The 22,711-nt window shown below is 44.6% G+C and overlaps 1 protein-coding gene and 1 pseudogene across 3 annotated transcripts in view; both read left to right on the top strand.

The window, feature by feature from the left end:
* Positions 1 to 22,711, top strand: part of MAPK1 (mitogen-activated protein kinase 1) — a 94,807-nt gene that overhangs the window by 55,673 nt on the left and 16,423 nt on the right. For all 3 annotated transcript variants that reach the window (XR_004345403.1, XM_032602828.1, XM_032602827.1), the window contains exons 3-6: positions 715 to 904; positions 13,086 to 13,202; positions 19,470 to 19,584; positions 19,852 to 19,983. Coding sequence is in view for 2 of the 3 variants with exons in the window: in XM_032602828.1 (XP_032458719.1) it covers positions 715 to 904; positions 13,086 to 13,202; positions 19,470 to 19,584; positions 19,852 to 19,983 (554 nt within the window). In the remaining variant the exon portion in view is untranslated. The remainder of the gene's footprint in view (positions 1 to 714; positions 905 to 13,085; positions 13,203 to 19,469; positions 19,585 to 19,851; positions 19,984 to 22,711) is intronic.
* LOC116738911 lies at positions 4,132 to 8,698 on the top strand (annotated as a pseudogene).

The raw sequence follows: 22,711 nt of genomic DNA, 5'->3' as shown, positions 1-22,711 counted from the left end.
TATCGTGGTGAAGTTAAAACCTAGCCGCTTTTCTAATTTATTTTCTGTGGGAATGAATGAAGTTAGCCATAACTAAAATTTTATATGCTGAGATACACGGATAGGCAGGAAAACAAGAGGAGCTCAACTAGGACAGGCCCCTACCTAGCACAACTTCCAACAGTCTTACATACTTATTTATACTCTTAACCTTAACTGAAGAGTGAAGCAAATAGACTGAGGGTTGAGTTTAGTAGCAAATGTGTTCTAGGCCTGTGTTTCCAAAAGTTTTATGGTTGATTTTTGTCGAGAAGGAGGGGGACAAGAAGGGAGGTAAAAGAACAGTGACGTTTTGAGTTGTTGCTAGGCCAGAGAGGAGAGAGTGCCTGGTGCTGGCCCCCACCCTCCCCCAGCCCTTCCCAACAACCCCAGAGGGCGTCTGTTGATGGTGGACAGCTTGGAGACCAGGACTCATCCACACCACCTGCGTCAGGTCTCCGCTAGCGCATCACTGCGCATATCAGGCAGGTGTGGTGCCTGCTGTCTCACAGGACCTAAGAAGGAGTTCACGACTTTCCGATTCCTTCTGTTGAGGTGTACCAAGTTTTCATCAGGTTCTCATTTCCCTCCCGAGCCTCATGATGTCATAATGGACCCTTTGGCTTCGTTTTGTTTTCAGTGCTTTGCTAAGTGTGACCAGCTATTTTGGTGTGTTACCTTAACCTTTCCAAACAGATATATAGTACAGGACCTCATGGAAACAGATCTCTACAAGCTCTTGAAGACGCAACACCTCAGCAACGACCATATCTGCTATTTTCTTTACCAGATCCTCAGAGGGTTAAAATATATCCATTCAGCTAACGTGCTGCACCGTGACCTCAAACCTTCCAACCTGCTGCTCAACACCACCTGCGATCTCAAGGTCAGCTTGGTTATTTACTCTTAGGGTGATATCTGTTGAAAAACTCATGTTACTGGGGCATATTTATATTTATTGTTATTCAGATTTAAAATTACACCAGAAATACATGAAAACATTTATGGCAAAAAAAAAAAAAAATGCAAGTAAAGGGTGCTAGTTCTCTTTTCTTCTCCATCCCATTGCTCCTCCTTCTCCAGAGGTAACCACTATAACAAATTGGTGTATTTTCATCCAAAGTTTTTTCTGTGCTCTTACATACACATGTACTTTTTTACTTATGTATGTAAATAGGATTATGTGTACATTAAAAGATCTATTTCATTGGTCACCTTTTTCTTCGATAAATTTTATACAGTAAACACTCAGAAAACAGCAGAAAAGTTGACCTTAATGATTTCGATTCCTAAATAATGCATTCCCAATAAATAGGAAAACCCTAGATCCTTTATAGTCCTTAGAGTTCTCTTAAAAATGGACAGCATTGGGCTTCCCTGGTGGCGCAGTGGTTGAGAGTCCGCCTGCCAATACAGGGGACACGGGTTCGTGCCCCAGTCCGGGAAGATCCCACATGCCGCGGAGTGGCTAGGCCCGTGAGCCATGGCCGCTGAGCCTGCACGTCCGGAGCCTGTGCTCTGCAATGGGAGAGGCCACAACAGTGAGAGGCCCGCGTACTGCAAAAAAAAAAGGGGCAGCATTTATATATATTTCTATTTTAATACGTGGCAGAGCTAAATAAGGAGGGAGGTCTACAGCTGTCTCCAGTATGATGAAGGGAATGTGGATTCAGTCTAGTAAAAATGCATGTGAATTTAAGACCTAGATGAATGAAATGACATCCCATGTTCATGGATTGGAAGGCTTAATATTGTTAAGATGACAGTACTTCCCAGTTTGATCTACAGGTTTAATGCAGTCCGTATCAGAGTCCCAGGTGGCTTTTTTTGCAGAAATGGGCAGGCTGATCCTGAAATGCATATAGAAATTCAAGAGACCCAGAATAGCCAAAACAGTCTTATGAAAGAGCAAAGTTGGAGGACTCACACTTCCTGATTTTAAAACTTACTACAAAACTATAGTAATCAAGACATTGTGATACTGGCTAAGAGTAGGCATATAGCTCACTGGAGTAGAATTGAGTCAATAAATAAACCCGTTTTTTGTTTTTTTTTGTTTTTTCATTCATTCATTCATTTAGTCATTTATTTTCGGCTGCGTTTGGTCTTTTTTTTTTTTCCCGATACGCGGGCCTCTCACCGTTGTGGCCTCTCCCGTTGCAGAGCACAGGCTCCAGGCACGCAGGCTCAGCGGCCATGGCTCACGGGCCCAGCCGCTTCACGGCATGTGGGATCTTCCCGGACCGGGGCACGAACCCATGTCCCCTGCATCGGCAGGCGGACTCTCAACCACTGTGCCACGAGGGAAGCCCCGCGTTTGGTCTTTGTTGCTGCGTACGGGCTTTCTGTAGTTGTGGCAAGTGGGAGCTACTCTTCATAGCGGTGCACAGGCTTCTTATTGCAGTGGCTTGTCTTGTTGCGGAGCACAGGCTCTAGGTGCACGGGCTTCAGTAGTTGTGGCATGCATGCTCCGTAGTTGTGGCTTGCGGGCTCTAGAGCACAGGCTCAGTAGTTGTAGCACACAGGCTTAGTTGCTTCGCAGCATGTGGGATCTTCCCAGACCAGGGCTCAAACTCGTGTCCCCTGCATTGGCAGGTGGATTCTTAACCACTGCGCCACCAGGGAAGCCCCAACCCATACGTTTATGATCAACTGATTTTTGACAAGAGTGCCAAGATCATTCACTGGGGAAAGAATAGTCTTCACCAAATGGTGCTGGGACAATTGGATAACCACATGCAAAAAAAAATGAGTTTGGGCCCCTCCCTGCCTGTACTATGTACAAAAATTAACTTAAAATGGATTAGAGATCTAAGTTTAAAGGCTGAAACTAGAATGCACTTAAAAAACACGGGAGTAGGGGCTTCCCTGGTGGCGCAGTGGTTGGGGGTCCGCCTGCCAATGCAGGGGATGCGGGTTCATTCCCCGGTCCAGGAGGACCCCACGTGCCGCGGAGCGGCTGGGCCTGTGGGCCATGGCCGCTGGGCCTGCGCGTCCGGAGCCTGTGCTCCACGGCGGGAGAGGCCACAGCGGTGAGAGGCCTGCGTACCGCAAAAAAACCCACAAAAAACACAGGAGTAAATTCTTACAAACTTGTGTTAGGCAGACTTCTTAGACATGACACCAAAAACACAAGCAACAACATTTTTTTTTTATAATGGATTTCAGGGAGTTCCCTGGTGGCCTAGTGGTTAGGACTCAGTGCTTTCACTGCTGTGGCCTGAGTTCAATCCCTGGTCGGGGAACTGAGATCCTGTAAGCTGCGTGGCGTGGCGTGGTGTGGCATAGCCAAAAAAAATATATTTCATCAAGATCAGAAGCATGCACTACAAAGTAAATCATCAAGAGAGTGAAAAGACAACCCCCAGAATGAGAGAAAATATTTGTAAATCATATATGTGATAAGAGATTTATATCTAGAATATATGAAAAACTATTACAGCTTAACAACTAAAAGATAAATGGCACAATTTAAAAGTGGGCAAAGAATCTGAAAAGACCAAGGATCTAAAGAAGGTATACAAACAACCAATAAGTACATGAAAAGATGCTTGACATCATTAGTCAGTGGGGAAATGCAAATCAAAACCACAGTGAGATACCACTTCACACACACTACGATGATATAATCAGATGATAAGTGTCAGCAAGAATTCGGCCCCACGTGTATACCTGAGTGGAATGAAAACATGCATCCGCACACAGACAGATATAGAAATATTCATAGTGGCGTAATAGCCCAAAGGCAGAAATAATTCAGATGTCCAAATGACGATGGATAAATAGAATGTGGTGGATCCATACAGTGTAATAAAAAGGAATGAAGTACTGATATGTGCTACAATATGGATGCATCTTTTTTTTTAATGAGTTATTTATGTTTTATTTTTGGCTGCATTGGGTCTTCATTGCTGCATGTGGGCTTTCTCTAGTTGCGATTAGTGGGGGCTACTCTTTGTTGCGGTGCGCGGGCTTCTCATTGTGGTGGCTTCTCTTGTTGTGGAGCACGCACGGGCTCTAGGCACACAGGTTTCAGTAGTTGTGGCACATGGGCTTAGTCGTTGTGGCTCGTGGGCTCTAGAGCGCAGGCTCAGTAGTTGTGGCACACGAGCTTAGTAGCTCCACGGCATGTGGGATCTTCCCGGACCAAGGCTTGAACCCGTTTCCCCTGCATTGGCAGGCGGATTCTTAACAACTGCGCCAACAGGGAAGCCCAATGTGGATGCATCTTGCAAACATTATTAAGTATGTGAGGGAAAGAAACCAGTCATAAAAGATCACGTATTGTAGAATAGATGTGTCTGTAGAGATGGAAGGTAGATAAGCAGTTGCTGTGGGCTGGTGGGATTGGAGAGGCATTGGGAGAGACTGCTGATGGGCACAAGGTTTCTTTTTGAGGTTATAAAAATGTTCTAAAATTGGATAGTGGTATTGGTCATACAGCTCTGTGATATAATACCAAAAACCATTGAACTGCACACTTTAAACGGGAGAATTGTGTAGTATGTGAATTATATCTCAATAAATTTGTTTGAAAAGTACATATAGATGAATAGCAGTGATCATTTTGTGGACTTCACTTCCACAGACGTTCCTGTGGGAAGCTGTGTAAGGTATACCTGACAAGGGAGTTGAGCGTCTGTCCCTGCAGTCTGAAAACTGATAGGTCAGGGGTCTGATAAGCAGTAGATGATTGCAGTACTGTCTGCTGTAACACACACAAAGGAGAGAGGTGAGTTGGTTCTGGCCAAGCTGTGAGGCATCGGGAAGGATTGTCGTGCTGTCCCTCTCAGCATGTCAGGCTTGCAGTGGGCGAGTGGCTGTGTTGGGCGCAGGCAGAGGGAACAACAGAAATATAGTAAGAATAAGAAGTAAGGGACAAGTGCACCAACACTGAGGCCTGCGCTGTGTGGCTGCAGCTTTGGTGATCACTGAAGTGTTGATCATGAAGAGCCTTCTGGAACTATCTAAAAAAGCAGTGGGTCCTGTCATCAGGCAGTCATCTTATCTGCAGTCGTTGGGTGTTTAAAGCAGGATGGCAGATGTCCTGTGAGACGTTGTGGAGGACAGCTTCCTGCATCAGATATGACTCGGTTGGACTCTGTCACCTCTTAGGATCCTTCTGAGTTAAATTCATATACTTCCTACATAGGGTGTAGCCAGATCCCTGTGCATGGATCTGTGCAAATGAGAGCCAGGTTGGCACACGAGGAATGGCCGTACTTTGTCGGCTCTTAGTGATTTTCTTGAAAACTTACAGTGAAGAGCGGCCAGGTAGCCCAGCTTCGTGAAGGCTCTCGGCGCGCCACGGCCCCCAGGCACCCGGCACGCACCCGCCCCACCACCACTATGCCCAAGAGGAAGGTCACCTCCGCCGAGGGGGCGGCGAAGGAGGAGCCCAAGAGGAGATCGGCGAGGTTGTCAGCTAAACCGGCTCCTCCAAAAGTGGAAACGAAGCCAAAAAAGGTGGCAGGAAAGGATAAATCTTCCAACAAAAAAGTGCAAACAAAAGGGAAAAGGGGAGTGAAGGGAAAACAGCCAGAAGTGGCTAACCAAGAGACTAAAGAAGACTGACTTACCTGCAGAAAATGGAGAAACTAAAAATGAGGAGAGCCCAGCTTCTGATGAAGCAGGAGAGAAAGAAGCCAAGTCTGATTAATATCACACACCTGGTCCTATCAGTGGTCCGTTTCCCTTCTTGTACAATCCAGAGGAATATTTTTATCAACTGTTTTGTAAATGCAAGTTTTTTAGTAGCTCTAGAAACATTTTTAAAAAGGAAGGAATCCCGCCTCATCCCATTTTTTAAGTGTAAATGCTTTTTTTTTAAGAGGTGAAATCATTTGCTGGTTGTTTATTTTTTGGTACAACCAGAAAATAGTGGAATATTAAATATGCGAGGCTTTGATTGTCTTGGGTGTCAGCTTAACATTCCACAGATGGAGGGTAGCTTTTATATCCTATAATACAAAGCATACTAAATGGCAGTTTGGAGTCAGTTGTCCATTTAATGTCTTAAACACTTTAAATTACTTCTCTTCCCACATTGTTTTTGGTAGAATTGTTTCCTAAAGCAAACCACTCACCCCTTGATCTTGGCTCTCCTGGGCAGAATTTTGTGCACTTTGTAACATCTTTGGTCATGGTAGTCCAGTTCTTCTAGTAACTGTTAATGTGCTGTGACGATTGACAATTTGAGTATGTAGTGTATATGATATTAAATTGTGAATTAGTGGGACTTACGATGTAACAGCATATCAATATTTGAAGATATTGGTACTTGATATCCTTTGAAGGAAAATTTGCCCCCAAATTTTAAGCTGGAAAGTCACTGGAATAACTGTTCAGAAAAGAATCACAACTACATGATTTTTTAGGTTTTTGGTACATATGTTGAGAATTGTGTACAAATTGAAATGTCTGTGTACTGATCCTCAAAACAGCCAATAAAATCTCAATTATGAAAGAATTTCTTGAAACACATGAAAAAAAAATTACAGTGAATATTTTTATGTCTCCTAGTGCTTTATTTTCTTTCTGTTTCTTATCACAGTCCTTTTATGGCAGATTGCTTTTGTTTGTTTTTGGAGAGCCATTGTTAATATTTTAAGTATGTAATATTTCTGGGCAAAGTTGACTTTTACTTTGACTTGAAAATGCTCGTCCTTAAGAAGAAGCGCAGAACTAGACTACTTTGTCTGTTGTCTCTTCACTGTTTGTGGACTTGTCTTTACCTCGGGCCATTTTATTCACTGCTCACCAAAATGGACACCCACACTGATATATATGTCTTGTTGGCCGTCTGCACAATCCAGGCATTGTTTTCAAAACGCAATTTTAACACACACTCAGAAACACAATAGGATGTTTTAGATATTTACAGCAGTGAAATTCACCCACATTTCAAAATGTCCATGTGGGATGTACATCATCCACATGGGCATGAATATTCAGGAGAGACTCTCATTCCAGAGATGAGTGTGGTATGTCACCGAGTCACCGATTTGCCGTGGGAGCGTGTCCAACAGCCGGGGCACGTGCACGTGGGAGGGTGGAGCTCTGGACTCACCGAATGCCCATCACATCCTCAGACCTTGCGGTGACCGTGATGCTGTCCCACGAGCCCTGTACCTAGAAAGTTTGTGACCAGTGGCCTTACTGACTTGTTATTTGGTCCTTTTTGAATTTTCAAGTAGGTAATAATGTCACATTTTCCATTAGCTTCTGTGTTACTAAGTATTTTCTAGTCTCGAGCCCTCAGGATATCAACTCTTCTCAGTGTCTTAGACCTTTAGTTTTTGGCTCTATAAACATGCTTTGTACTTGTTACCTGAAGCCCAGAGACCCAGCAGACACCAGCCTCTCAGGGCCCTCCTGAGACCCTCTCCTTGTAGGCTTCCTCTTTATTTCTGAGGGCCGCAGAAAAGCAAGGGCTGTAGACCCTATTTAGAGATTCTGCTTGCATATTTTTAATGAAACTGCCAGGGGAGTGTGGTCTCCAGCAGTCCGTGTCCTCGCCGTTTGCGTACTGAGCCCCTAGCAGCCCCAGGAGGAGTTCCAGGCTGCTAGGCTCACAGCACGTGTGGTTCTGGGTGTGCATGGGAAGGAGGACTTTGAAAGATACAAAATGAAACGTCTTTGGGGCTGGCTTTTGTTTTATGAGAATTTGAATTTGCTCAACCCAAAAAGTAGCCAAGTAGGAGTGATAGGTCATTTTATATTTCTTGTACTGTATCCTGGTTGTCTACCTTCCTTCTTATGGAATTGTAATGAATTTTATTACTTTTTTATTTTGAAGCCTTGACAGTTTTTTGGTTAATGCTGTATTAGCTTTCAGTGTTGTAGTGTTAAAGGAACTTTAAATCCCATGAGCTTTCCATTGATGACCATGAGTGGAGTTGTGAAATCTTTTTTTTTTTTAATATTTATTTATTTGGCTGCGCCGGGTCTTAGTTGCAGCACACGAGATCTTTGTCGTGTGCAGGATCTTTAGTTGCAGCATGTGGGATCTAGTTCCTGGACCAGGGATCGAACCCAGGCCCCCTGCATTGGGAGCGTGGAGTCTTAGGCACTGGACCACCAGGGAATTCCCGAGTTGTGCAGTCTTGTAGAGGTCTAAACCCTACATCACCCTCTTTATTTTTTAAATTATAATCAAAAATTTTGAGAACCTGCTGGTTCTGTGCCTTATACTAGGAGTGGAGGATACAAGTAATGGAACATGATCCTCCTTATACCAGCTCACTATTCTGAAAATTGGTAACTAAAGGGAAAAAAGGATTAAACATTTTCCCTGTCTTTCCAGTGAGATCTGGGCATCAGGGTAAGAAAATAGCCCCAGTTGATGAATGATGGCTCTTCCTTAAAATAAATGCCAGCTAATAAATGCACAAGGAATAATAAAATTAGAGAAGTCGCCATTTTGCAGCCTCCAGTGACGTAATTGATTTGTGCAATATAATCCCTGGACCCTCTGCTCAGACTCCAGTCCCCTGGGTGGGCTGCCACCGCCTCCCCATATGGACTCCCTGTTCACCTCACACCTAGACCGTGTCCTGATCTGAAGCCCTCTCTCAAGCCCACCGGGCTGCTGCGGTTCCTCCCAGCCCACAGTGACCCTCGGGCCACAGGACCCCTTCTGATGGCTTCCAGACAGGAGGAGCGACTGCCGCTTTAGTTCTTGTTTAAAGAAGGAAAAAAAAAAAAAAGAAGGAGCTGTACTGCAGCGTTCCGCATGGAGAAGGAATGCTGCTAATTCTAAAACTTGGGCTTCCCTGGTGGCACAGTGGTTGAGAGTCCGCCTGCTGATGCAGGGGACACGGGTTCGTGCCCTGGTCCGGGAAGATCCCACATGCCGCGGAGCAGCTGGGCCCGTGAGCCGTGGCCACTGAGCCTGCACGTCCAGAGCCTGTGTTCCACAACGGGAGAGGCCACCACAGTGAGAGGCCTGCGTACCGCAAAAAATAAAATAACTCTAAAACTTTTCCTTCTTCATCTTGCCACTCTGAACAATGCAGTTTTTTTTTTAACATTATTAAGTATTAATGTTAGATTTTACATTAATGGTAATGCTGTACCCTGGTTTTTACTTTTAAGAGATAATCAGTAGTTCAGATACTGTGAGAAGTGATCAGTACTAGAGTCTCTTGCCAGTTAATCCACCTGAGTTGCTATGCTTCCTATAAACATTTGAAATAAGGCATTTATTCACCTGATGTTGAGAGCCCACTCCACTTAGGGATAAAAAGTTAGTTGAGTATTGCCTTTTTCTAGGGACTTATATTCCAGCTGTGGGGATGGACATATATCCAGCTAACTGTCATGGATTGTGGGTATGTGCTTACATATAATACATGTCAAGCAAAGTATTACCAGAGTTCAGAAAAGTGAGCTATTCGTGGGATTGGTGTTGGTTCCTGGGAAACCTCTCACAAGAGGTCACTTTCATGCTGGTATTTAGGGTCAGGGAATGGTGAGCATCAGGTCCTCAACTGAGAGGGCATCGTGGAGTCAGGAAGGGCATGGAACTGTTGGTAGGAGCAGATGTGGCACAGAGATGGTAGTGGGAGACACCCGAGCAGACAGTGTGTGGAGGGTCTTTGCTTAAAGAATTTGGGCTTTATTTACTAGGCAGAGGGGATTGGTTAAAAGATTTTTGAGCCAGAAAGGTGATTTATGTTTCAGAAATAACACTCAGGCAGGAATTTCAAGGAGGACTCAGATTGCAGTCAGGTAAAGCGAGTCTCCCTAATTCCAGACAGACTAAGGCCCTGTCAGTTGAGATGTTGGAGGGGCAGCCAGTTGAAGAGCCACTTGGGGAGGTTTCAGCTGTGGGGCCACCCTTCCCTCACACACCCCCAGGCAGTTGCTCTGGTTTCCCAAGGTCTTCCTGTGGCTGGCATCTCTTCAGTGTTCCAGTGTCACTGCACGTGGGTCCTCCTCAGAGAGGGCTGCTCCGTCTTAATACGCACGCTGTCCGGCACCACTGTGTTAGCTGTGTCTTGCTCTATAACAATCACCTCAAAATGTAGTGGCCTTCCAAAGAAGAAGAAATTGAGGATAAAAAGACCAAGTGAAGGCAGAACACAGAGGGTTTTTTGGGCAGTGAAACTATTTCTGTATGACAGTGTACTGGTGGATACATGTCATTACACACTTGTCAAAACTCATAGAATGTACACCACCACGAGTGAACCTGAAGGTAAACTATGGACTTCAGGTGATAATGATGTGTCAGTGTAGGTTCCTCGACTGTAACAGACGTCCCGCTCTGGTACAGGATGTTGATAGTAGGGGAGGCTCTGCCTGGTGGGGGAGGCAGGTGTACATGGGGAACTCTTTGTACTTTCTGCTGAATTCTGCTGTGAACCCAAAATGGCCCTAGAAAAAGAAAATCTGTTATTAAAAAAAAAATGTAGTGGGCTTAAACAACAAGAATCATGTTTGAGCTCATAGTTTCTGCAGGTGAGGAGTTCAGTCAGGGTGCAGTGGTGGGCGGTGACTGGTCTCTGCTCCAGCCTCTGGGCCTCGGCTAGAAGATATGGGGGTGGAGCCTCAAGTCATCTCCCACAGGGCCTGGCAGTTGATGCCGAGGAACGGCCACGTGTAGCCCACGTGGCCTGGTGTCCTCACAACATGGGCAGAGGGTTCCAAGTACCCCAGTGGAGAGAGCCAGGTAGAAGCATTTTATGATTTTGTCTCGGAAGTCTCACAGCATCACTTCCACTATATTCTGTTGGTTTAGGCAGTTACAAAGGTTTGGCCAGATTCAAGAGAAGGGAAGATAGATCCTGCCCTCTTGATAAAAATTCAGCCAAAGATCTTGAAACAGGAGCGTGGGTAAGGGTTATATTGGTATGACCCTCTTTAGAAAAATCCAGTCTGCCACAGCTGTGTTTAAAGTTGCTCACACCACTTATCCTGTCTTTGTAGATGTTTAAGAATCTGATCAAGCCTCCCAAAGTGTGGCTTCTGTTACTTTGTCCACGCTCCCAGAGGTGTGTGGAGACGTCAGCCTTGGTACTTGGCCTCACTGAGCTGGGAATTTCCTATATGCTGGTTTTTTTTAATCTGGGTTTGTTTTGTGGTTCCACTGACCCACAAAAAGCTGTGGATGAAGTCTGGACCCATCCACGCTGTGTGGGGCTGAGTGTAGTAGAGGGCAGTGAAGGATCTGGGAATCCTGGTCAGGGGCTTGCGGTGCATTTACTCTGCTGCTGAGATGCAGTATTTCTTCTCTGAGCACACGACTCAGAATATGGCTTCAAGTGTCCATTTACATGCAGAAGGCAGACCAAGTGCTGAGCTTTGATTGAACTTGAATCAGAGGATGAAGTGTTAGCCCTGAAAAAAGAGAAACTGTGGGCTGTATTGAAAGTTGAAGCCACACGGAATTGACGTGAATTGGTTGTAGTCCAGCGTGGCAAATGGTGACTTCTGGATGGCTTAGAGGACCCACCTTTGCATGTAAGGCGAAATTGCTCCTCTCTTGCTTCCTGAGCTGGAATCACGCCTGCAGGGATTGTACTGCTAGTGAACTGAGTATTCCTGCAGTTCGTTTCATGGGACTTGGTAGAATAGGCTCTAAGGAAACAAACAGGATGCAGGTATGTCGAAAGCCTCAAGATCAGTCAAGCTGAGGTTAGAGCTTACCACGGTCCCCCTGTAAAACTTACGGCCCTCCATCAGCCCGATCCTCTGACAGGCCCGGGACTGTCGAGGGTGCGACAGCATCAGCAAGCTGGCCGGCTCGAGAGGTGAGGCTGGTGCTGGGGCGCACGGGGTGGTGATGGAGGCCGAGAGGGGACTGTCAGCTGCAAGAGGGCCCAGACAGCCTCACCATGCAGCTCTGTTAGGGTGTGCTTAGAGCATAGCCTGTGGAAGAGCAACTGGGGAAGCAAATGTGCCATTGGCTCCTTTTGAAGATGCAGTGACAGTATGTCAAAAGATGGAAATTGGGCAACACAGATACGTCACTTCTCTTGAATGCTGCGGTCGAAGCAAGCAGCAGGGCCTGTGAGGTCAGAGGTGCCACATGGGGATGCCAGTGTCCAAGGCTAGAGGGAAACACTGGTGAAGTGGATGGGAGCATTCACAATCTTTCTGAATTGTCGAGAACTTCAACTATGGGATATCTGAGCAGAGGTTGATGTCCATTTATGTCTCATGAGTATCTCTGAGGTGTGTCCCTTCCTCCTTATCCTATTTTTATGGCCTGAGCTCAGACCCTTTTCACTTCTTAGGTGAATTAAAGCAATAAGCCTCCAAAGTGATCTCTGTCTTCCGGGCTGCCTTCTGCTAGACTCTGGCCTGTCTTTGTTAACATCTCTCTCTCTTTCTCGGGTTAGTTCCCCAGGAGCTAGGAATTAAAATATCCTGCAATTGTACGGGATTAAATATGTTATAGTTACTTTCCTTATACATTGGGGCTGGAGTAGCATCAAAGCGTTGAATGGTGAAAGGCCAGCAAGTACTTTTGTGAATCAGGAGAAATTAGAAGCTGGGTGTTTGTTTTTTTAAAAAAGATTCATCTTCGATATGTGAAATACCTTTTAAAGGTTTGGGAGTGGGTTTGGCTACGTGGAGGGGGAAGGAGGTAGGAAGAGCAAGTGGAGGACCAGCAGGAGGTCAGGTCTGCGGAGAGAGGGCGAGTGTGGGAGAGGAGCTGATCCCACGGTGATCACCCCCAAGCGTCAGCAGCAGAGGTCTGGTCTCCTAGTCTCTAGTGGGTAGCCTTATTTTCTGAGCAGAACAGTTTTTGTCAAGTGGCCTAAGCAAGGTTGCTGTGGGATAAGCAGATAATGATAGGTGAGGATACTATCCTCTGAAGATGTGTTCTGTTCAAGGCTCCTCCAGCCTGTTCCTGTCTGATGTGCGGCAGCTGCCTTTCAGATTGTGGTGAGGATTAGGTAAGAGTGAGTGTGTAGAATTCCAAGAAGCATCTGCCACATAGGAATGGTAGCAGTTACTTGTCATCATTACTGCTGTTGTCTTTTTTGTGTTTATGATGTTTTGATGTTAAATTGGTTAGAATCTCTAAGAACGTGTCCTGTTATTTTCTCTCTTAGATCTGTGACTTTGGCTTGGCCCGTGTTGCAGATCCGGACCATGATCACACAGGGTTCCTGACGGAGTACGTTGCCACACGTTGGTACAGGGCTCCGGAAATTATGTTGAATTCCAAGGTAAGGACCAAGTTTGCATAAAAAGAAAACCAAGAGGCAAAAGAACTTTGGGCGTGAATTGCAGTAAGCCTCCCACTCAGTAAGTCTCTTTCAACCTGGGTTGAGGCCTAGCCTGTCAAGTCAGAACCAAGGTATGTCTTTGTCTCCCATTCAACACTGAACTTCTGGGCCCTCGGCTGGGGTAGTGCTGATGTGTTACAGAGTTGGAGGGCCCGCCTCCCTAGTCACTGGTACAATGAATGTTCTGTGTCCCACCCCCTGGTCAGCTCTCCTGCAGTCCTACCTGGGGCAGCTTTCACTCCTGTGGCTGCCACTGCCAGGGTCAGGCTGGCTCTATGTCAGAGAAGAGCTCTGTATACGGTGTGTGTTTCTGTGAATGCGGACCAGAGCTTTTCTGTAAAGGTCAGACATACCTGATAATGAAGAATGCCCCTTTAGCAAAATTATAGTATAATTGGAAGAAAACATTGGTGTGGAAAAAATTGGAGCTGCTATAATTCTTTCAAAATTATGTGATGGTCCTGCTTCCAAATGGTAGTCCCTGCATCTGGATCAAAAGCACACTTCTAACAAGGTCTTTGTCTGGGTCATAAGGAATGATTGAAAAACTTACAAAAGCAAGAGAAAGTGAAGTACAACATCCTTGTTAGGTGTATGAGCAACAGTGGCAAACAGTGAGGGCTGCTGTGGGGATTCAATTTTGTTTTTTATTTATCTTTTGGGCATGCCACACAGCATATGGAATGTTAGTTCCCTGACCAGGGGTCAAACCCGTGCCCCCTGCATTGACAGCACAGAGTCTTAACCACTGGACCACCAGGGAGGTCCTGGAGTTTCAGTACTTTTAATATATCATTTGAAAATAGTATTTGAATAAGGTGTCACATTTGAGAAGTTAAGTGCACCTGACATCTAATATCTAATCCTGTATCTCATATCTCAAGACAGATTCTTGATCTCAGTTCCATCTTCCATAATGTAACATTAATATACATGAAGAAAAGCTATAAAAATAGGGACTTCCCTGGTGGCTCAGTGGTTAAGACTCCACACTCTCAATGCAGTGGGCCTGGGTTTGATCCCTGGTCCAGGAACTAGATCCCTCATGCATGCTGCAACTCAGAGTTTGCATGCCACAACTAAGGAGCAGGCAAGCCACAACTAAGGAGCCCGCCTGCCTCAACTAAGACCCAGTGCAACCAAAAAAAAAAAAAGAAAGAAAAAAAGCTATAAAAACAAACTTTGGACCCCATGTTCAGGTGTAGGAACCAGAAATCATCCTGAGAGGCTTCTTGGGAATGAAAAGAACAGGTGTAATTAGCCCATAGGCTGCATTCTCTTTCTCCATCCTTTACGAGTCAAAGGGCTTGGGATGTAGGTTGCTTTTGTGAGGAAACGGAATTTGTTTAAAGCAGTTAGTTATTCTTGATATCATACCTGTGTTTAGTTTAGCTATGGAAATAAAATTTCATTAAAATAAATTGCATTGTAAAGAAGGATTTGGTGTAACAGATGTTTCAAAGGAGAAAATGTTGTGTTGCTTCTCTCATAATTCTGTACGACAATCCCACACAACGGGTTCTTGCTGTGGATAGATGGGCCACGTGACAGCCTATCCACGCCAGAGGCGCCCATGTGTGCAGCAGTGCCTGCCAGCTGGAAGGAAAGCTGTCCTTTGCGTCCTGGGGCCTTGTGGTCTTACAGCATCCGTCCCCATTTGAGCCGCTCCCCTGTCTTCACTTCTTGGCCACCGTCCAGGGGGAAGTAGCCAGGAGGGTGGCCTCTGTTTTTGCAGAGTTAACTGTAGTCAAAACTGAGTTTGAATCCTTTTTTTATTTATAGCATCTGTAGCCTGAGAATGTTACTTCTAGCAATGTATTCAGGATTTTCTTTTTTATTGATTTAGAACATTTTCACACCCACAGAAGAGAGTCCAGTGAACACCCATATTCCCCTTACAGCACCAGATGTTGACATCCTCTGCCTCCCTCTCTCTCCCATCTCTTCTCTCTCTTCCCTTGTGTCAAACCCTCTGATACTTCACCAACATAAACCAGCACTGCACACCTCGACTGATGCTAGGAGTTCACTAATACTCCCGAAAAGGCGGTGTGCTTCCCCACAGCCGCGGTACCCTGCGAGCGCCTGTGACGGCTGGCGCTCATTCAGTGCCATCCCAGTTGTGTGTGCCCCCCCCATCTGGGACAGTCCTCCCGCCTTCCTGGCTTCTCCATGACACAGAATACTTGGCAGAGCACAGAGGTGGTGTTGTGCCCAGCGGGTCTCTTTCTGAATTCTTGGGACTGGCTCCTCCTGATTAGGTTTAGGTCACACTTTTCGGGCACAAACCCCACAGAGTCTTGGAAGCCATGTGTGTGGCTCCTCTGTTTCCTGGCAGCCTCTCCCCCAGGGGTGAGCCCTTGAGGACCATTGTCTCCGTTGCAAAACGTGATTTTCTAAATTGATTGTTTCTTTTACATCGATGAGCTGGCATTCATCTGTGAAGAAGAGGTTTCCCCCTTTTCTCTTTCTCTTCCTCTGACCCCTGTCTTTGTTTTGAAAACATGATTGTGGACTCATGGTGGCTGTGGGGGTTTTTTGTTTGTTTGCTGTCCATTATCTTTTTTTTTTAATATACTCATTTTCCCAGCTTTGGCCAGCTAGAGCACTCTGTGTGTGTACATTTGTAACATTTCATTTTGATAGAATTTTCAATTCGCAGAAACATTGCAAGAAAAGAAAAGGCAGGGGTTCTCAAACATTCCGTTCTCAAGACTCCTTCAGTGTCTGAATGTCTAAAAATTTGTCCAAGACCCCAAGCAGGTTTTGTTTATGTGGGTTTTATTTATCAATATTTACTATATAGAAATTAAAACTGAAACTTTTCTTTTTTTTTGGCTGTGTTGGGTCTGTTGCAGGCTTTCTCTAGTGGCGATCAGGGGCTACTCTTCATTGTGGTGCATGGGATTCTCATTGCAGTGGCTTCTCTTGTGGAGAACAGGCTCTAGGGCACATGGGCTCAGTAGTTGCAGCTTCCCAGACCAGGGCTCGAACCCATATACCCTGCATTGGCAGGCGGATTCTTAACTGCTGAGCCACCAGTTTGGGGCCCCAAAACTGAAACTTTTTAAAGTATTTATTAATTTTTAAATTTATTTTAAAATAAATGTTAAAAAGTTAGATAGTTCTCATTTTAAAAATGTTTATTTTCCACAACAAAAACATTTTAGTGAGAAGAATGGTGTTCTCATCTTTGCAAATCTCTTCAGCGTCTGGCTTGATTTGAACACTGCTGGATTCTCACCTGGTTCTGCATTCAGTCTGTCAATATGTTGTTTTGGTGAAGTTAGTGAAGAGTTAGTGAAGAGTCTTCGCACGAAGCTCGGAAAGGGAGAGTTAGTAGTCTTTTCAGCTACTCTTGGCTCATCATTGATAACCACACCAAAACCCAGCAGAGGAAAGGCTAATTGCCACGTGAAATCTGAAACCATGGCATCCATTGCTCTTCCTAACACCAACACCCATGCGTAATTCTGTAACACTGAGCGTTAGGGAAGCACGGTTCACTGTTGTCACGTTTCACGTATAATATCCTGTAATGTCATGTAACCTCTAGAAAAATCTGTACACGTGAGAGAATGAGTGAAGAGGAAAACAGAATCACAGTCGTATTAAAGCAGAGGGAAGCCGCCTCACAGAGCTGATGGCTGGAACTGTCCACCCTTCACCTCAGATGCACACTCACCAGCTCTTTGTTTTATCCCGTTTGCTTTTTCATTCTCTGTGTGCCTGTTTTTGTGAGTCGTTTGAGAATGGATTATAGATGTGCACCTTTAGCACTAAGCATTTCACCGTGTGTGTCCTTAGAACAGTAGTTCGAATGTTCCCTGAGGACATTTGGTTGTGTTTAGAGACATTTTTGGTTCTCACAACTAGTAGGGGAGGTGCTACCGGCATCGAGCAGTGAGAGGCCAGAGCAGTGGCGAGCACCCTGAGGTGCGCAAGCCAGCCCCCCGACAAAGACTTGTCCAGCCCAGGGCGGCAGCAGTGGAGGTGAGAAAGAAGGGTGTTCTCTCCCATGACCATAGTACAGTAATCAAAAGTGGGAAAATTAACACTGATCCAATAGTAATGCCCCGTTTATATTCAGATTTTGGATATTGTCCCAATAATAACCTTTATAGCTTTTCTCAATATGTGTGCAAGGCTCACACGTTGCATTGTTGCTTTAGTCGCCTTTAATCTGAAATAGTTCCTCAGCCTTTCTTGACCTTGATGTTTTTGAAGGGTGCAGGTCAGCTACTTGTAGCACGTGCCTCAGTTTTGTGTCATGCATTTGGGGCGTGAATAGCACAGAAAGAGTGTTTTCTTCTCAGCTCATCATCTGTCACATCAGGAGGCATACCTGGTTTGTGTCGGTATCGGTGAAGTTCATGTTGATCTTTTGGTTAAGATGGCGTCCTCCACGTCTCCGCCATCATTATGGTTATAGTTACTGTTAATTATAGTAATAATAATTACCACGTTGGACTTCCCTGGTGGTGCAGTGGTTAAGAATCCGCCTGCCAATGCAGGGGATACAGCTTCGAGCCCTGGTCTGGGAAGATCCCACATGCCACGGAGCAATTAAGCCTGTGCGCCACAACCACTGAGCCTGTGCTCTAGAGTCCGTGTGCCTAGAGCCCGTGCTCCGCAACAAGAGAAGCCATTGCAATGAGAAACCCACGCACGGCAACAAAGAGTAGCCCCCACTCGCTGCAACTAGAGAAAGCCTGCGTGCAGCAACAAACACCCAACGCAGCCATAAATGAATGAATGAATCAATCTACGAGGAAATTGTGGGAAGATACTTTAAATCTCTGTAATTTATTGACGAGAATTGTTTTGAAATTCAACCCATTTTATCAGAGCTGTAGATCTGATCATTAGTTCTTTGATTTTCAAAAAATACTTTGCTATGTTTCCATAAACTTTAATATTTGGATAAATTTTTTTCCCTCTAGCTTTTCTCCACATTTCTTCTTCTATTTATCACTATGCCTAAGCATTCTCCATAAAACTCAACTTATATAGTAACATCTTTTTTTTACTGTTGTATGATCATTCTTCCATGTCTTTTCACTGAATTCCTTTAAAAGAAAAAATACACCTGAAAAATCAATAGAGAAAGGAGATAAGCAATAGGGATCAGTGAGACATGAAGGAGCCAGCACGTGCTTCTTTTCGGCAGAGATCATGGGTAATTGTTGTGTTTTGTGTTTAATGATTTTCAAAATAGATAAAGATATTCTGGAAATGTAGCAATGCCCCCCCACCTTTTATAATTAATTTATTTGCTTTTTATTTTTATTTTTTGGCTGCTTTGAGCCTCGTGGCTGCACTCAGGCTTTCTTTAGTTGCAGCAAGTGAGGGCTACTCTTTGTTGCGGTGCACAGGCTTCTCATTGTGGTGGCTTCTCTTGTTGCAGAGCATGGGCTCTAGGCGCCCGGGCTTCAGTAGTTGTGGCTTGTGGGCTCTAGAGTGCAGGCTCAGTAGTTGTGGCACACGGGCTTAGTTGATCTGTGGCATGTGGGATCTTCCCGGACCAGGGCTCAAACCCGTGTCCCCTGCATTGGCAGGCAGATTCTTAACCACTGCACCACCAGGGAAGTCCAGGTTTCCAAAATGAGTAAGTGGGCCACAAATGTCCTAAAGCAATCAGTGGTTGTCTCTATTTTTTTCTTTTTCCAGCTTCAGCTTACAAGGATTCTGATTCTTTCTCTCAAATCATTTGAAAAAAGAAATGAAGTAGGGCTTCCCTGGTGGCGCAGTGGTTGAGAGTCCGCCTGCCGATGCAGGGGACACAGGTTCATGCCCTGGTCCGGGAAGATCCCACATGCCGCGGAGCGGCTGGGCCCGTGAGCCATGGGCACTGAGCCTGCACGTCCGGAGCCTGCGCTCCGCAACGGGAGAGGCCACAACAGTGAGAGGCCCGCGTACCGCAAAAAAAAAAAAAAAAAAAAAAAAAGATATGAAGTATACTGCAGAAATTCTAACTTAATAACAAGTTAATCAACTTTGAAGAGAGAAATAAAATCAAGCAATCTGGGTTGTTTAGTGTCTTATAAGAAAGTCAAATGATATTTGTCTCTCCATGGTCCCTTATTTCTGAATTATAGAGCCAGAGGAGAAGCTGACACTCCGGCAGCCCTGTGCCTGTCATGCAGAAAGGTCTCGTTGTGTCATGGAACAGCAGAGGTCATTCATCTTTTCTCCTTTCCACTGCAGGGCTACACCAAGTCCATTGATATTTGGTCTGTAGGCTGCATCCTGGCAGAGATGCTCTCCAACAGGCCCATCTTCCCGGGAAAGCATTACCTCGACCAGCTGAACCACATTCTGGGTAAGGTTCGTGAGCATTCTGGGGACCCACTGTGTACATCAGAGTACCCTCAGGAAATTAAGAAGAGTTCCAGCAACTCTTCAACCTGTGATGGACACGAGCTTTTTTAAAATCTTCCTTGATTTAAAACATTAAGGACTTTGTAAAAAGCATTGGGAGATAGTGAGAATACATTGAATGTCAGTGCCCATTCTGTCCCACTGCTGATGGTATGCAGTTGGTTTACCTTGGTCTTGGTAATTAACAGCTGATTATTTTATCTGATAGGTATTCTTGGATCCCCATCCCAGGAAGACCTGAATTGTATAATAAATTTAAAAGCTAGGAACTATTTGCTTTCTCTTCCGCACAAAAATAAGGTGCCATGGAACAGGCTGTTCCCAAATGCTGACTCCAAAGGTAAATGTGATTTCATTGATTATTTTTCTTAGGCTTAGCTTTTATTTGTTTCTTTGTCTTATTCATTAAAGCAGTAGGTCACTAGTCTGTGGCTGTTGGATAATGCCTTATTTGGTGCTCACTCTTCATTGCTTTCTTCCCTCTTATTTAGGAGCAGGAGCCATAGGGTAAGGGAGTCTGGAGGTGACTGTTTAGTTTTCCACGTTTTAGTTTCTTTGCTGCTTTTTAACTTGGATTAAGTTCAGTTTTTTTAAGGTCATCTTGTCATTTGATCATTTTGAAAGGTTTATCACAGAATAATTCACATAGAGTAAAATTCACCCTTTTTAGTTGTGCAAGTCTTTGAATTTTAACAAATGTAATGCAGTCCTGTAACTTCACCACAGTCAAGTTTTGGAGCATTCTCATTGTCCTGAAAGGTTGCCTTGTGCCCCTTCGTAGTCAGTTCCCTCTCCTAGTCCCTGGCAATCAACATCTGATCTGGTTCCTGTCCCTATGGCTTTACCTTTTCCAGAATGTCATAGAATTGCAATTATGTAATATGTAGCCTTTTATGTCTGGATTTTTCCACTCAGCAGAATGCATTTCAGATTTAGATTTATCTGTACTGGTGCCTATGGCAGTCTCCTCAACAAATGATGCTGGAACGATTAGACATTTGTGTGCAAAAAATAAGTAACATGGACCTAAATAGAAGGAGTAAAGCTATTAAGCTTTGAGAAAAAACCAGGATAGAATCTTCATGGCCTTAGGTTGGGTGAAGATATCTTAGATATGTTCCAAGAGCATGTTCCATAACAGAGAAAGGTCATACATTGGATTTTAGTCTTTGATATCTTTTTTGTTTTGTTTTTTTTTGTTTGTTTGTTTGTTTGTTTTGCGGTACGTGGGCCTCTCACTGCTGTGGCCTCTCCCGTTGGCGGAGCACAGGCTCCGGACGCGCAGGCCCAGTGGGCATGGCTCACGGGCCCAGCCGCTCTACGGCATGTGGGATCTTCCCGGACCGGGGCACGAACCCGTGTCCCCTGCATTGGCAGGCGGACTCTCAACCACTGTGCCACCAGGGAAGCCCCTTTTTTTATTTTTATTTTTTTATTTTTTGCGGTATGCAGGCCTCTCACTGTTGTGGCCTCTCCCGTTGCGGAGCACAGGCCCAGCGGCCATGGCTCATGGGCCTAGCCACTCTGCGGCATGTGGGATCTTCCCGGACCGGGGCACGAACCCGTGTCCCCTGCATCGGCAGGCGGACTCTCAACCACTGCGCCACCAGGGAAGCCCCAGTCTTTGATATCTTATAAGTTAATTTTGTTTAATGATTATATTATCCTTCATTCCTGCTTAACATGTACCTGTTAAATATATTAGGCAGCTATTTTTTTTAACTTTATGCTGTCATGAAAGTGTGGTAGGCAGAATAATGACCCCATGCCCAAAGATGTCCGTGTCCTAATTCCCGGAAACTGAATCCATGTTAGGTTACATGACAGAGAGGAGTAAGATTACTCATCAGCTAACTTTAAGGTGGGGAGATTAGCATGGGTTGTCCAGATGAGCCTGGTGTCATCACAGGAGTCCTTAGAGTGGAAGGAAGAGGTCAGAGGAGGGAACCCAAGAACAGCTTGCTGACATGTTGGTGCAGTGATATTACAATATTTACATCCAGTCTGCTGTTGACTGAATTTTACCTTTTTCTAATATGTGTGTATGCATATGTATGTGTGTGTGTGTACATATATGTGTATTTTTTAACGTTAACAACGATTTACTTAGATGTTAAATTTGTTTTATGTGTTGACCTGAGCCAAGTTTCAGAAACACTTGGTTTAAAATTGAATTTCTTTTGGATATAAGAGGAACTGTCTTTTAAACTCTCTGATATAAAGGTAGTGTATGATTATGGTAGACAGTTTGGACGTATAGAAAAAATAAGTCAGAGAATAAGAAATAGTCTTAATTATCAGAATCCCAAAATAACCTTTAATGTTTGCTCTACCAAAGTGTGCACAGCTTCTACCTATTTAGTTATAGTTATATAATGTATTCTAGTTGCAGAATTTTCAAAATTAGAACTTCGCATGCCTTGCACATGTTACTGATTAGATTGGCTTGTGTGCTGTATCGTCCATCCCAAGCATGTTACCTAGATCTGATTTCCTGAGTTGCCTTTTTTAAGAGGTGTGTACATAACAAAACTGTATAATTAAGACCTTACAAGAAACAGAACTCTTGGGCTTTTCTCCTGTTTGTTTCCTCATTCTTTTCTCTGGTTAGTCATAATTTGCATCAAATTATTTGAGGTTTTTTTTAGCTTATTTTCCTTAGGTTAAGGTCATGAACTTTGAGATTGGTTCGTTCAGGTAATAATTAACCCCACTAAAATCCAGTTAAATTTGAATTGTAGGTATTGGGTGAATATAATGAAAAAGCGGGGAAGAACTATACATAGAATCAAGTGGAAAGATGGAGTTTAGTGCTGAAATGGGCATAAAACATCATGTGTCCAGAGCACAGGCTTTACAGCCAGACCTTCTCTGGTTCAGTCCACAGCCCAGCCACTTACCAGCTGAGCATCCTTTGGACAAACTACTTAACCTCTCTGGGCCTCTGTTTTCCCATTTATAAAATATTAGTACCTGCATCACAGGGTTGTGTGAATGTCTATACTACTGGTTTTGGTAGGACTAGGTTCTGAGATCTCAAGACAGAGTTTTTCATTTATATATCTTGG

Source organism: Phocoena sinus, chromosome 14, assembly GCF_008692025.1.
Source record: "Phocoena sinus isolate mPhoSin1 chromosome 14, mPhoSin1.pri, whole genome shotgun sequence".
NCBI classification, from domain to species: Eukaryota; Metazoa; Chordata; class Mammalia; order Artiodactyla; family Phocoenidae; genus Phocoena; species Phocoena sinus.
Note: the sequence above shows the minus strand (reverse complement) of the source record. Positions and strands in the feature narration are given on the sequence as shown.